This window comes from Octopus sinensis, linkage group LG13 (assembly GCF_006345805.1).
Source record: "Octopus sinensis linkage group LG13, ASM634580v1, whole genome shotgun sequence".
NCBI lineage: Eukaryota > Metazoa > Mollusca > Cephalopoda > Octopoda > Octopodidae > Octopus > Octopus sinensis.
The window spans coordinates 71906591-71923462 of record NC_043009.1 but is presented as its reverse complement, the minus strand read 5'-3'; the positions used below and the strand labels follow the sequence as shown (position 1 = coordinate 71923462).

At 37.2% G+C, this 16872-nt stretch overlaps 1 protein-coding gene across 1 annotated transcript in view; it reads left to right on the top strand.

Annotated features, from left to right (window-relative positions):
- Nucleotides 1–16450, top strand: part of LOC115218401 (kelch-like protein 8) — an 82082-nt gene extending 65632 nt beyond the window's left edge. Inside the window, exons 6-9 of the mRNA XM_036508091.1 lie at nucleotides 364–681; nucleotides 4246–4361; nucleotides 9428–9590; nucleotides 15250–16450. Coding sequence (XP_036363984.1) covers nucleotides 364–681; nucleotides 4246–4361; nucleotides 9428–9459 — 466 coding nt within the window. The 3' untranslated portion in view covers nucleotides 9460–9590; nucleotides 15250–16450. The remainder of the gene's footprint in view (nucleotides 1–363; nucleotides 682–4245; nucleotides 4362–9427; nucleotides 9591–15249) is intronic.
- Nucleotides 16451–16872: the final 422 nt, after the last annotated feature.

Sequence of the window (16872 nt, the reverse complement as noted above, 5' to 3'; positions counted from 1 at the left end):
CAAAGATTTCCCGGTCGTGACTTTTTTTTCAGATTTAGTAGCTATTTAGTTACTAAAACCAAAGAAACAGGTGGTGACTGAGTCATTAGAAATCATTTAGCAAACTGTACGAAGATGATTAGAACGATGTTTTAAGCAAGTGTTCTCTCGCAAAGTGCTTCACTCAAAGTGCCATTTTTCTTATCTCCCCATTATACATGAACTCACCCAGATTTACAGACTTTACTTCAGTATATCTAGGATGATAAATTATGATGTGAGAGAAATTGGTTGACATCCCTGAAGGCTAAGTTATAACAGTGAATATGGTCTATTCAAACAAATATTTCTGTCTTAATGGTAATCAAATTTAACCCAATTTGCATGCAAAACGGTTAATTCCTTCACTGATGCACTCTTGGTCATGAGTGTTATGTCTGTGTTATCTTGTAGGCCATCTTCAAGTGGATTCTATCTATTTTCATTTTACCATGTTTCAGGTGGTTTTGATGACAATGCTCCACTACACTCTATGGAACGTTACGATCCAGCATCAGATTCCTGGACATTGATGCCATCAATGTCGTGTTGCCGGGGAGGAGTTGGTGTTGCTACGCTTGGAGGTAAAATTTTTGCTGTTGGTGGCCATGATGGATCCAGTTACTTGAATTCTGTTGAAGCCTTTGATCCAAGTACTGGGAAGTAAGTTAACTGTCGTTGTTGTTGTTGTTAATATTATTACTACTACTACTACGAAATGTAATGAAGGAAATATGCCAAAGTTAACAACCAGAATATAAGTCTTTTTGAGTTAGGTTCTTCTTCAAACAATCATTTATAGTTTTGTTGTGTTGGAAGTTGTTAGATGATTCCAACTTACAAAGTAATTCCAATTATATGGCCATGTTAGAATGATGCCATGATCACATGACATATTTCTGCTGATGCTTCAGTATAAAGAGATTTAATAAAAGGATGCTCAGCTGAATCATATCAAGAGCAATGGCTGGCAGAATTGGTTGAGTGCCAAACTAAAAGCCTTCTGGTAACTAAATACCATGGGACTTTTAGTTACAGGTATGGCTGTGAACAGGCATAGCTGTGTGGTAAGAAGCTTGCTTCCCAACTACATGGTTCTGGCTCTGTCCCACTGAGTGGCATCTTGGGCAAGTGTCTTCTAATATAGCCTCGGGCTGACCAGAACTCTGTGAGTGGATTTAGTAGATGGAAACTAAAAGAAGCTTACCATATATATATATATATATATATATATGCATGTGTGTGTTTGTTTCTGTGTTTGTCCCCCCTCCACTGCTTGATAACTGTTGTGAGTGTGTTTACGCCCCTGTAACTTACCAGTTCAGCAAAACAGACTGATAGAATAAGTATTGGGATTGATTCATTCAATTAAAACAAATTGTTCATGGTGGTGTCCCAGCATGGCCACAGTCTTATGACTGAAACAAGTAAAAGATAAGATCACTTTGCAGTCTGAGTTCAAACCTGGCCAGAGTCTCCTCTATTTGTCATCCTTTCAGAGGTCAGTCAAAGAAGGACCTCTTAAATGCTGAGATATCATGTTCAAGTGTGGTCTCACTCCAAAATCGTGCCCTTATTAAAAGCCTCTATTATTGACTTGTTGTTAGGTGTTCATCGTGTTCAACAAGTTGGGTAATGCTGTTAGTGAGAAGCAGTGGTGGCTCATGTATAGGAACTGCCAAACTACAGCACCCCCTATTTTCACTCGACATTATTGATAACATTCAATATAATGAATCCTTTTTTCTTTAATTCTTTCTTTATACTTGTACATTATATAATCCTTAAGTGTTTGGCTGTTGTGCGCATGCTCACATGTCCGAGATAGGAAGCTTCACACTAAGGAGAGAGGGTGCACTGCGTGAATGACAGTGCCAGGTAAAAGGTAGAGTTTCTTTTTGACTCTGCATGTCTTGTGCTTAAAATCATGTTTATATTCTTGAATGTGATACAGTGTAGAATTAGATTATTATCCTGCTTCCAGCTTCAGTGTTGCTGCCAGGATTTTGTGATTTAGTGGGGGTGTCTGGAAAACAAGGAGTAATTTATAGTGGTTATCAGTGAACAAATTAAACACCCTTCCTGACTGTGGCTAAAACGCAAACCAATCAAGTTTGTGTATAAATTTTCTTTATATGTTTGTTTCCTTTTACATAATATTAAAACAGCTAAAAATTTTCTGAAGCAGCACCCCAACTAATTTTATGAGCCACCACTGGTGAGAAGTCAGTCCTTGCATTCATTAGAAGGTTAAGGAAAGATGTAACTTTGGCCTTGGAGCAATTCTAGGTATTGAAGAGGACTAGCTGAGTAGTCTCATGGCAGACTTGTAGACCAGGGATTTTAAACAATTTCCAAAGTCTCCAGCCTAATAATGTTCCAAGAGAATAATAATTCTACAGACATGGCCATGTTGGAACTGCCAGCAATTGACTCCTGTCTAAGATGTGCCCAGGGTGATGAAAACCATCCAGATGCACTTGTTCTTTTTCAATATATTGTGGATTTGTGAATTTATGTGAAATAGCTGTTACGATGATATACGAGATGGATTCAGATGTCAGCCAAGTTTGTTGTGAATGTCAGTCTTTTGGCAAAGGAAGGAGTTTTTGTTTAGTGGATGAACTGGGCTTGCACCACTAAGTGGACATGTCTTCTTCAACCATGGAAAATAGATTCCATAATGCTCAAGTTTAATAATTTATTGGAGGTTGGAAGTGAAAATTCATGAGAAAATATCCTTTGTTTGGTGTTGTTACTGTGAAGCCTCATATTAGCTCTGATCAAACATACCTGTGATCTGAGATATCCCAACCATGACTATTCCATCTTTTTCTGAAGTACTGTAGACCCAGGTCCACATATCCTGTAGAGTTAGGGGAATGTGATTTGGTTGCTATTTCTAGTAGGTTGAATGGAAATGGAAGCACTCCGTCGGTTACGACGACGAGGGTTCCGGTTGATCCGAATCAACGGAACAGCCTGCTCGTGAAATTAACATGTAAGTGGCTGAGCACTCTACAGACACGTGTACCCTTAACGTAGTTCTCGGGGATATTTAGCGTGACACAGAGAGTGACAAGGCCGGCCCTTTGAAATACAGATACAACAGAAACAGGAAGTAAGAGTGAGAGAAAGTTGTGGTGAAAGAGTACAGCCGGAGCCTCGTGGAGCTTTAGGTGTTTTCGCTCAATAAACACTCACAACGCCCGGTCTGGGAATCGAAACCGCGATCCTATGACCGCAAGTCTGCTGCCCTAACCACTGGGCCATTGCGCCTCCATGGTAGGTTGAATAATCACTTGGTGGTTAGATGAAGCTTATGATGGAAATATTACACACCAATTTAGAAACGGATTTGGGGCTCATAAAAGAAGGAAATGAAACTAAATTACTGAATAAATTTTAGGGCAGAGAAAACGTGACAAAAGATGCCATGAAGCATCTTTAGCTCCATCAGATTGCACTCATTCTTCTCTCTCTCTCTCTCTGCCCCTCAGCTATCTCTCTCTCTCCCTAGCTCTCTCTCCCCCTTCAATCTCTGCCCCTCAGCTCTCTCTCTCTCTCTCTCCCATAGCTCTCTCTCTCCCCTAACTATCTCTCTCCCATCTCTCTCTTTCTCTCTCTCTCCATATTCCTGTCTTGGGGACAGGGATGGTTGTGTCATTAAGTACATTGCTGCTTCACAACAACATATTTTGGGTTAAGTCATGCAAAGACTTTTGAATAAAATTTTGCTGTAGAAACCGTTTTTGGAGGACTTATTCCTGTTTTTGGGTCACAGACTTAACCAATAACCCAGTTTAATACTATCCCTGGCTGTAGAGTGCCTTTAAAGGAGTCAGATCTATTGTAAGTATTCAGGTCAGGTTTTTCGTTTAAGAGCAGCTTCCTCTCTTCCTCTCACCTGTCACTGATTGCAGCAAAATGATCATGGCTATCATCCCCTACCCCATGCTACATCTCTCTCTTCCTCATATATTCACACCCATCTGGGGCTATCTCTCCCTTAACACTCTGGCTACCACACACCACCTCCCTCTCTTTCCAATTTCTTACTCAACCCCCACAATCCTCTGTCTCTCCCCTCTCTTTATCTATCACCTCCTTGTTTATTCACTCTCTCCCTCTTCCTCTTCATACTCTCTCTAAAGTCCCTAATTCTTCACTTCTGTTTCCATTTTTTTACCTGTTCTGTTGCTAATCATGTATTTACCATATTTCTAGGTGGATGATGATGTCAAACATAGAAGTATGTCGTGCTGGTGCTGGAGTTGCCGTCTTGGACTGTTCAGTGGAACAACTAGAAGACATTCGAAAAACAGTCAATACATCCAGTGCTGGTAAGGAATTTTGGTTCTCTCCTCCATCGTCTCACCATAAGCTGTCATTCTATATTCTTGCTGTTTCACCTTTGGTTGTCATAGCAACTCATTCCACCCTCCCAACACAGGAGCTTCAGTGTTTCATTACTCATCTTCTTTTACTTTTTTATGTTACTTCTGCTGTTTGTTTTGTTTCTGTTATTATTATGTTTTTCACTTCTTTCAATTCTGTTTCCATTCTTTATCAAGTGTCTTCCCAACACCTTGGGCAAAGGAGCTCCCTGTATACATTGATAGGCCATTAAAATAAATGCACCAGATTGTTCATTTACAAAATCTAAAAAAGTTACGTAAAAAACAAAAATTACTTACACCAAAAGTTATCATTCTCACATTGACAATGCTCTTCTCAATACACGTGACATACCAATTATTATTACATCACTGAAAATTCATATCTACTCATTTGCATCACATTCCTAGCAACAGCACCCATCCCTTCCATTCTAGGACCCATTTCTTTTTTAACCCCAGTTAAACGAGGTACGGTAAATGAGATAGACTTTGTGAGTGAGAGGCATGAATACCTTCGACCTGCTGTTTTATTTAAAATATCAGATGCAGATTATCTGATATCTGTAGAGTTGAATGATAGCAATGTTATAATCCTGGTTTAATACCTTCCAATATTTAGTTGCAGCCCTTTGCACCTCGCTTCAGATCTCATCTGTCTCAAATTTGGATCTTACTCCTCTGGGGGTCAATAAAACATGTGCTCGGCAAAAGCTCAATTGTACCATTCCTCTGTTACTCAATTATGAGCCTTGTATCAATGAGAGAAATTAGGGTATAATAAAGCTCTTTCATGTAGATAAAATAAAATCAGACTCTCCCTTTAAAGGGGTTTGTTTCTTTTTGGTGTCTCTTTATAATTAGCTTTGATAAATTTATAGTGAATATTCTAAGATTGGAATTTAATCAACTGAACTAGTCATTTTTTAAACTCAGTCTCATTTTCCTTTGGCTAAAAATATCTCAGAGCCTTTTCTTATTTTCGTTACATTGTTTAATTGTTAGATTGAATAGAAAGGTTGTGCATGTGATTGTATGTCTGTGGATATTATTCCTGTTTTTCCTACCTTTCACTGCTACCACATTTCCCTCCACTAAACATTTTTCTCTCTCCTTTGCATTTTGCCTCTCCCTTCAGCTAATCACAACATGGTAACATTCTCTTTCTCCTACCTCTCTCTGCTAAACATGCCTCTCTTTCTCTCTCTCTCTCTCTCCTCTCTCTCTCTCTCTCTCTCTCTCTCTCTCTCTCTCTCTTCAACACAGAATTTACATATGCAGCATGTTACATGGCCCATAAGCAGGCTAATATCATAGATTTTATTCATTCTATTTCATTGTATTTTGTGTAAAATGAAGTCTTCAAAACCTTGCTTGGAAGCAGGTGTGGGTAAGTGACTGGAAGAGCATTCAACTGTAAAGGATCTGCCTCAGTGCATTCCATCTGACCCATGCAACCATGGAAAAATGGATGTTAAAACAATGATGAGGATGAATATATTGATTATAATAGATTATCCACTCTTATAGCAGTTGTGCAACACTGCATATAAAACCTGGTGTTATAAGATTTTTAAGATAATTTGGCTCCCAAAATCATGATGTACAAGGACTTTGCTGGGGGGTGGGTTAAGCACAGATCTACTGCTGGTGTGTATTGAACAAGGAATATAATGGTATCTTTCTCCTAACAGCTCATATCTTTGATTGTTTCTTATTTTTATATGTAGATTTTTATTCATTTAATACTCATCTCTATGTCATTATAGACCTATAGCTTAATTGCTCTTTAATTAGTATATATAACTTGACTAACTCTTTTATAATTACCATACTATAACGATAATAGCTTAGCTTACTGCCATATGACCATAACATCATTTGTTCTGTGCTAGCCAATGAGGAGCTTCTTTCTCTATCACTTGAATGCTGAAAATAACTACAAAATCCTCCCTCAAATCACATCCTGCTGTCCACAAAAGAAAAGATCTGGTCTTACTTTAGCCCTCAAAGACAGGATGCTGACAGCTGATCTGCTTTTAATCAAGGTTGACTAAACTGTAACAGCAGTTTCTATGTGGGTTGCTATGTTCTAACACCATTGACCATTGACCAGCATAAAATACCAGCTGTTGCTTATAATCAAGAATAAGAGATCCCTTCACTTAGTCATGTCCATCATTGCAGTTCGTTACATCATTGTCATCATCACTAATGTCATTCTCATTATTGTTGCTTACACCATCATCACTTTCAGCATCCATTACCAACATCATTTGCTATTTTGCCACTATTCATCTGTTTTTACCAATTTATTTTATTGTTGTTTTTCAACCTGGTTGTCTCTGTTCCTGTTCCATGTTGGATTTGAAACCTTCTCTCCTCCGTTAACTTTTACTTAAAACTAATTGGACTATTTTGATCATTTTAGAAGTTGAGGAGAAGAAATCAATCCTCTTATCTTTTCATGTTCCTTTGGGAGAGGTGGGTGGGAACATTGGAATAGTTTATTGTAGGGGTGGGGGTGTCTTTTCTCTAGCATCATTTTTGCCTCTTATTGCAGTCCTTTGTCGTCTTGTTCATGAGGTTCAGCCTCTTAAGTTAGCTTTTACTATTTCTCTCCATATTTCCTTTGGTCTTCCTCTTTTCTTCAGCTTCTTTCCACTTGGGGTCACTTGGCCCTTTGCTACCCAACTCTCACCCTCCTTACCAACACAGTCTTCTCTCTTTGTCACTACATCTGATTCTCCTTATGCTTAATCCTTCTCTCAGCCCATGTTCTGTTGTTCATGTACAGTCACATTACACAGCCAATGGATTATATCTGCTTCAGTTCTTTTGAGCCTTTACACATCCTCCCTACTAAATGTCCATGTTTTGTTATTATGCAGCATTGTACCTCATACACAAGCAGTGCAAACTTCATTCAAAGAGGGATTCTCTTTGCTGCCTGTACAGATAACAGCATGCTGAACTTTTTCCATCCTGTCCTGATTTTGGTTTATATGCTTTAGGAAGCCCTGCCTTCAATGCTAATTAGGTTATCTAGCTAATGGAAGCTATCAACCATTTCTATGAAACCATCTGAGTTTTGAAAACATTTCAGGGCTGTGATCTTTCTCTGCCTTTTGTGCACATCCTTAATTTACATTGGGTGCCCCACATTGAAGTCCTGTTTACCCTTTTCCTGTATATTCATGTAACCATTTCCCTGATGGCAGCAGGGTCACTGTCTTCCTTCTTATTACATCATACTTTTGTCTTTGATAAGTTTACTTTAAGGTGTTGTGAGTCGAGGCTTTGCTTCCCAAACTGCATCTCATCTAAGCTGACTTCTTTATTAATTGTTCTGTAACTAATTGTGTTACTCTGAAAACTTGATCCATAAGTTTTTTGCTTCTTTTAAGAGAAAGTTCTTTTGTCTGTGCTGCTAGCAGCTGGTGTTGATATTGCAGTGCCATTTACTGTACCATGGTGCCTCCAGTGCCTCCATATACTCCTTCATTGACTATGTAAGAGACAGGCACACGTTCTACTTTGCCAAATATTTTCTCCATCATAGCAACTAACCTTGATGCTGTTCTCTCTAGTTTTCATCTCTTTCATTGTACTTTAGATTGTATGGCTACCAACTTCAGAGGCTGGTTCCTCTGTCAGTGTTACTGGAGCTACTTCTACCCTCAACCTCTCTCGCTCTCTCCAAGCAGTTTCCTCATTCAGCAATTTCTCATTACATTCACATGATTCTAGTTTGTGATGTCTTTGACTAGATTTATGATATTCTCACATTTGCAATGTTCCATCTGATGCTATCTCTGTTTATAATATTCTAGTTTATAGCTTACTCCCTAGGACTGTTTGGCAGTAAAACAACAAATCACAGTCATCAGGCTGTGGCCATCCTGGGGCACGCCCCCCACCCTTCTAGCATTGAACTGGTTCTTATTTTATGAACATCAGAAGACCAAAAGGTTAAGTTGATTTGGTTGCAATTTTATCTTTCAATGAGAAAGAATGTTTTCAAATGCAAAGCCAAGTGAATCTTCTGTGATGCCCTCCTCATTCTGCAATCCATCATCCTCTGAGTGTCTGTGTGTTCTAATGATGATAATCTTTTCTTATCTTGGCACAAGGCCAGCAAATTTTGAGAGCTGAGAAAAGCAATTCCATTACCCCCTCCCCCATCCCCAGTGCTTAGCTGGTACTTATTCTATCAACCCCGAGAAGATAGAACGCAAAGTTGACCTCAGCAGAATTTGAACACGGTATGCAAAAGAGATGTAACTAAATACTAAAGCATTTTATGTGTTGCCTTACTGATTTTGCCATCCACTATCCTAAATATATAACAATTCTTTCTGTTATAGGTGAAGGACCTGTAATTTAGTGAGAGTGGGCTATTTGGTTACTTTGACTCCCCCCCCTCCCAAGTGCCTCACTGGTACTTATTTATCAACCATGAAAGCATGAATGGCAAAATTGACCTGGGTGGAATTTGAACTCGTAACATAAAGGTGGATGAAGTGGCCGCTAAGCATTTTATCCAACATGTTAAAGACTCAGCCAGCCTTGCTGCCTGAATAATAAGGATGATGGTTTCAAATTGTGCTCAAACGGGTACTTATTTCATTGACCCTGAAAGGATGAAAAGCTGAGTCAACCCTGGCAGAATTTGAAACTCAGAATGTAAAAACAGACAAAATGCTGCTAAGCATTATGCCTGGCTTGCTAACGAGTCTGCCAGCCCATTACCTTAATGATAATTATAATTAAAGGCAAAGTTTACCTCTGCAGCATTTGAACTCAGAATGTAACAAGCCAAATAATTCTTACAGTTTCCTTGACATAGTCACCCTTTTCCTCCTCTTCCCCACCTCCTACCACTCTTCTTCTCCACCTCCTCCTCCTCCTTTTCTTCCCCACCTCCTACCACCACCCCTCCTCCCTCCTCCTTCTTCTTCATGTTTTAGCTTCAATGAAATGATGATTCTGTGCATTTCTTTCCCCTTCAGGGTCAGTGATACAGAGACAACATGGGGAATAAGAAATAAGCATTCCAAAGATGTATCTCCCGGTTTCGATATTTTTGCCCTTTTTTCCCTTTTGCTTCCATAAAACGTTTCTATTTGTTTTTGTTGTTGAAAACAAAAACAAGCAAAATCCTTATGTTGACATGTAAGTAGAATCAACAGAACTCTTTCTCCTTAACTTTGCTCTAGAATTAATAAGATCCCAGAATGCACAGTGTTCAATTAAACTGTCTTTAAATAACGCTTACAATAACACCCCAGCCTACCCATCTACCCGATAGAAGCCTGCTTTGAAAAGTTTAATTTGCCATGTGTTTATTAACAAACTAACACAATTTTCTTTTATTATTATTATTATTATTATTATTGTTGTTGTTGTTGTGAGCTGGCTGAATTGTTAGCACTTTAGACAAAGTGCTCAGCAGTGTTTTATCTGTCTATACATTTTGAGTTCAAATTCTGCCAAGGTCAACTTTGCCTTTCATTCTTTTGGGGTTGATAAAGTAGAATACCAGTAAAGTACTGGGTTTGATTTAATCAATTTGCTGCCTTCCTCCAAGACAGCTGACCTTGTGCTGACCATAATAGAATGAATTATTTGCCTTTAAGAGTGGAAGACAAGCAGAATCATTAGAGCCTTGCACTTTCTCACGTCTTTACATCCTGAGTTCAAATCTCAGCAAAACCAACTTTGCATCCTTCCGGTGTTGACAAAATATATTAACTGCCAAGTACTGCAGTCGATTATATTGACTTTCCTCTTCCCTCAATTTTCCGTTCTTGTTCCTATGTTAAAAATAATAATAATTATTATTATCATTCTTATGAATGGTTTTAGGAAATCCATCAGGAATTTCCTTTCTTAAAAACTAATGTTTTGTGCCCTAATGATATTTACTAATCCTTGTATTATTATTGCAATGTGTATGTCTATCTTTGTAGATAATTAGTCAGTGTCTTTACGCGAGTGGTTGCATATAATTCTAGTCTGACTGATTTATTATTAAGGGTCATGCATTGATTAAGTCATTTGAATATTAAACAAAAGGCCTTCGATGCTTTTTTTTTTCACTTGTGTGGTGAGGGTGCTGCTCTGTTTCTGAATGCAGGAGTTGATTTCTCAACAGGCAGTCAAGCAGCTCTGTAGCTGTTTCAGCCCCTTCCACTTCAACACTGGGACCTCCTAGGGTCACCCATTGATGTGGGCAACAAGACTCCTGTGCAACAGCACAAGCTTTGTTGAATCAGACACTGCCACCCTGGCTCAGATGATTCCATCTTCTTCAATGCTCAGTCTTGCTACACCACTTGTTGTCTCTCTTTCTCTTGAGCCAGATGGAAATAACTGCCTTTCTCGGCAGCTTCTGACCATTTTCTGGCAACCTCTTTTCCCTTGTTCACAGCTAGTCCAAGACTCCTGAGCATCAAGTGAGAATCCTGGTTCCCACAAATCCTAATCTCTACCAGAAGGTGTGTTGCCTCCCTGGCTCTTCTTTTATGTTCTGATTTCAAATCTTGCCCAGGTCAGCTTTGCCTTTCATTCTCCTGGGGGGTAATGAAATAAAGTATCAAGGAAGTAGTGTGAGGGCTGATTTGTTTGCCTGACCCCTGACTCCATTGTTTCATACTTTGTACACCTATGTTAGAAATAATTACGAGAAGATTGGGGATGGGGTTAGAACAGTTGTTAGAGCATTGGATAGATTGCTTTGCAACTTCTATTCCAACTCTCTGCGTGTTCTGGTTTCAAGTCCTTCCAAGTCCAATTTTTGCCTTTCATCCATTCATGAGATGGAGCGTGGGGACAAAATAAAATACCAGTCATGTGTTTGGATCAGCTTAATCAGCTAATCCTCATGCACAAAAATGAAGATAAAATTTCAGGCCTCATGCAAATTCTGTTGTTATCATCATTAGCAGCAGCAGCAAGACGTTTGACACTACATTATTTAGTTTCTTCTGCATTTATTCTGAGTGATCAGCTAGGCCTCTCTTCCTTTGGTGCCTGTTGTTTAGTCCTAGGTCAACCCTGATTGAACAGATCAACAATGAAAAGCATTCTGTCCATGACCATTCCACCATTCTTCGGATAAAATAGTATTACTGACTACATTAGGCAGTTTTACCTCTTTTTAGTAGAGTGAGATTTATAGTCCCTGATTTAGGTGGAAGGCCACAAGATTGTGGGAGAAGGGGATCTAGACCCAGAACTTGACGGGTAGTATAATTTATCAAACTTGGAAAGCTGGAAGACAAAGTTGACCTTGGCAAGATTCAAACAGAGAACAAGCTGGAACAAAGTTTTGCAAAGTATTGTGTGTGACATTGATTCTGGCCTGGAATAATTTCTTATTATAGAATTGTGTTTGTGCCATTTCAGTGTTTATAGAAGTAGATTTTGGCAGGATTTGAATTCAGGACATAAAGTAGGGCTGTTACCAAATATTGCAAGACATTTATCTGGAATGCAATTTCTCACTTTGGCATTTGACCAGATCTATTTAGGGGAGAGAAAAGTTGACTGTACTGGAGGGATAAAAGTTTGAGTCAATTTTGGCAGCATTTGAACTCGGAACATAGAGGACTGTAACTAAACACTACAAAGTAGTTTGACTAATGCCCTAGAAATTCTTCCAAACCACAATCCTAATAATAATGGCTTCTAATTTCGGCACAAGACCACAATTTTGAAAGGATAGGGTGGAGTGAGCCAATACCTTCAATTCTTCTGCTACTTGACCATTACTTTATTGTATTGACCTCAAATGAAGGAAAAGCAAAATTAACCTTGGCAGGATTTGAACTCAAAATGACAGACAAAATGATGCTAAGCATTTTGCCTGGCATGCTAATGATTCTGCCAGGTCACTGCCATAATAATAATAATAATAATAATGATATCAATTTCTTTTTTTTTTTGCAACAAGGGTAGCTTGAAGGAGGGGATTAAGTCGATTACATTGACCTCCAGTGTGTAACTGGTACTTATTTAATCGACCCTGAAAGGATGAAAGTTTAATTCAGTGGAATTTGAATAATAATAATAATAATAATAATAATAATAATGATAATAATGATAATAATGATAATAATAATAATAATAATAATAATAATAATAATGATAATAATGATGATGACGACGACGACAACAATAATAACAATAACAATAATAACAATAACAATAATAACAATAACAACAATAACAACAACAACAATAACAATAACAATAATAACAATAACAACAACAACAATAACAATAACAATAATAACAATAACAATAATAACAATAACAATAACAACAATAACAACAACAACAATAACAATAACAATAACAATAATAACAATAACAATAATAACAATAACAATAATAATAATAATAATAACAATAACAATAATAATAATAATAATAATGATAATAATGATGATGACGACGACGACAACAATAACAATACAATAATAACAATAACAATAACAATAACAACAATAACAACAACAACAATAACAATAACAATAATAACAATAACAACAATAACAACAACACAATAACAATAACAATAATAACAATAAAATAATACAATAACAATAACAACAATAACAACAACATACAATAACAATAACAATAATAACAATAACAATAATAACAATAACAATAATAATAATAACAATAACAATAATAATAATAATAATAAAGTATTGTTGTTCATGTTTTATCTTGCATGTTTCTGATTTTGGTTTTTCTTTCGACAACAAGCACAGTATAAAATTATAATTATTTTGATACTTAACCTTATCTTTGGAAATGAATATTTATATCTCAACTACATTTTTCTGCTTGATCTGAGATCATCATCATGTCCATTTGTCTGTGGCCAAGTGGAATAAAAATCTTATTACCTCTCTATTTGGGAAAATAAAGGTTCCTCATTTGAAATTAGTGAGCAATGCTACAGACATATCCAGGAATAAAACACCTGCGGACAATCAGGGATTAAGTCACTTGAAGCATAGTCATCATCATCATCATCAGTTGACATCTGTTTTCCATGCTGGCATGGGTTGGACAGTTTTGACAAGAACTGGCAAGCCAGAGGACTGCAACAAGCTCCAATTGTCTGTTTCAGCATGGTTTCTACTGCTGGGATGCCTTTCCTAATGCCAACCACTTTACAGAGTGAACTGCTTTCCATGTGGCACCAGCACATAAAGTATAAAAACGTAGATGTAAACACCTTTAAATCTTTCATCTCCAAAACTGAGTTTAATTGTCCAAGAAATGGCAATCCTATCAACAACTCACATCAGACATTTAAGTATTAAATCTGCAAGAGCCAATAGCTTCAGGTGGGTTGGTTTGGCATTTACTGAGCTTGATTGGGAAGAGTCAACTTTCTTTTTACACATTTTTTGCAGGGATTGAAAAGAGTAAGATTTCTAAGTTAATTTTTTAAAATTCTTGTTTGTCTGTTTTGTTTCAGACATTTGTTTAGTATCAAGAGATTTTTGCTTATTGTTGTTTAACTCAAGTCAGTCTTAATTAAATGCACAAAGGATTAAAGGTGCCCCAACCTCGATTATCCATTTTTGTTTTGTTATTCAAACATAGTGTATCTTGGACTACATTGTTCAATGTGTTCTTTTCTAAAATATTAAGCTATGTTTTAGGGAGATTTGACTGTTGTTTATTGCATTTTGTGTGACCTGATGACATAGAGCTGAGTCTCTCCAACTTTCCATCACTCCCTTTCTTTTATCAAAATTCCCATTCAACAGTTCAAGCCTTTCCCCACTCTCCTCCCACCCCCAACCATTTTTAATATCCATAATACCAGGACCGGAGTAATTCAGTTCCTGGTTCCAGTTTGGTGTGCTTCACTCATACCCCAGCATTACCCTGTTATAAGTGAATATTTCACACATCATCACTTCACTCCATCTATTAGTCTAGCCTTTAGCTTATGATGTTGGCCCAAATGCAGCTATGTATTCTTCGTGCCCCCACCCCTCAGACAGACAGGACATGACCTAATGCTGTGCAATGGGGATCTTTATTCCCTGTATAGAAATATCCACAAATTTTGACTGGGTCATTATATTTCAATTTATTGTTTATAATTTAGATGTCTGGGTGGATTCAATACTCAGTTCGTTCTTATTTCAAAATCTTTTATTATTGTTGTCATCCTAATTGTTATTGTTGTGATTCTGGTTATTAAAATTCTATATTTAAAAAATTCACAAAGTAAATTTTTAAATTGGAGATGAAAGCTAAAAATCAACTGCACAGATGCATCTATTCATCCCCGTCCTTTATCCTCAATCATCATAAAGTTTTCCCCTTGCCTCATGGAGTCAGGGTGTAGTGTGCTGTCATCACCCACTTTGACAAGCATTGACACACAATCTTCCCACTCATTGGCTCATTTATCACTGTTTGTATACACACCTAAGACATAAAGCTAACATTTTTGATAAACCTTACAGTAGCCACTTGTGTCTATGTTTTGGTGTTTGTTGTACTTCAGAATTGAAAACATGTGACAGAGTAGGGTGGGGGTTATTTGAAAGTTCACTGACAGAAATCTGTTGTTAGGAGGAGCAAGTTGCTCAGCCACATAACTGTTCACTTCATTTCCACATTGTTCGTATTCTTTGTCATTCTGTGGTCTTTGTTTTGCTTTTCTTATGCTACTTTTCTTTTGTGAGAGAGAGGGGGGGGGGGGAGAATGGGTTTTATTTGATTAATGTATTTATTCATACACAGGTATTTATACTTGTTTAAAAGGATTTTTTCATTTTCTTTTCAGCTGTCCGTTTATAACAAACGTGTTAAGATGGTCGACATGTAAACTAAATCATAAGAAAGGAAGGACAAAAAAATTCATCCGCCAGTCATTTGACAAACCAAATATCTTCACTAAACATTGGCTGCTATTTCTAATGGAAACCTTTTTAAAAAATCACAGGTGAGACTTTACCAAAACCATAGAATGTGGCTGGTCAATAAATTTCGCACAAAAGACCTGAAGTCAGTCCAGACTGAGCAGAGCACATCAAGTCAAGACAGAAAAGCTGAAAAGCTGAATGACCAGAACAAATCAAGAGAAGAGAGAGAGATCAAATCAGGATGGATCAAGAGTTGAGTGAACAGCTCAAAGGGCAGGTCATGTCAAGATGCATGTCAAGTAAAAAAGAAGAGAAACTGGTACAGAACCAATCTAAATTATCTATTGTTATAAACAGATGTATAAAAATCGAAAACAGAGAATATGGGGCTGGTCTCAGAAATTGAAATGAGAACAAAAAAGTCAGGTGGGGAAATGTATTTTTCAATTATTTTATTCAATTTTATTTGGAACTTATTTTTTTTTTATACATGACAATAAAGCAAATGACTTTGATACAAAATAATAAAAGAACAAAAATGAACAGAACTTTCTTTGATCAAGAAATTATCATGAATTTTGCATTGTATTTACCATATATTTCTTCATTCATCATTTGTTATTTTCTAAACCACACACACACACGCATACACATACATTTATGAAAAAAAAAAAATTTGTTGTTCTTGAATAGTCCCTGTGAAGTCTGCTTCGGCAGACCGATTGTCAGGGTATTAAACTGACCAAAGAAAACATTCAATGTTGATACTTCTGTCTGTAATCGTCCCGTTTATATGGGACTATGCTGTCTTTAGATTTTAGGGGCGTGAAATAAAAATGTGCCTACTTTAAAGACAGTAGTGGGTTTGTTAAAAGATTGCTTCTAGTTGACTGCTGTTATGTTGAGAACTTTGGGCAAATATGGTGAGAGATAGAGTGGAAGGACTGAAGAAATATAACTGACTCTATTTCGGTACTAAAGTTGGTGCTTCCTATTTAAAGTTGGTAAATCCTATTTGAACCAGCAATGCTGCCTTTCGTTTCAACTCCGCTCTTTCCCAATCCCTTCAGAGAGAATGAAATAAAACTTGTAACAAAGAAAGGAAAAGAAAAAAAAAAACCCTTTGAGCCTTGAAAGAAACCCTGTATTTGTGATGAGAGGACAACATTGTATTATTTTGATTGTAAAAATGACTATGTGGTCACACTTAGTTCATAGAAAGTAATATGGACCCCCCCCCAGCATTTCTGTGACTCCCCTCATTCACTCTCTCAATTCGTAACATACACAACATCCTTACTAACATTTTTGTTGTTGTTGTTGCCAATTGGGTTGAATAAACTTAAAGCTACCGGGACACCCTTAACAACTGTCTGCAACACTTTTAGCTGCCACAAAATCCCCCACTAGTTTAATGCATTTCCCATTTAGTCAGTCTTCAAGAGAATCAGGAATTGATTATAATATGTAATCTGTTTTCTGAGTATCAGTTAGAAATGTATCTTTATTAACATTAACAACAACAATAATTATGTATATATGTG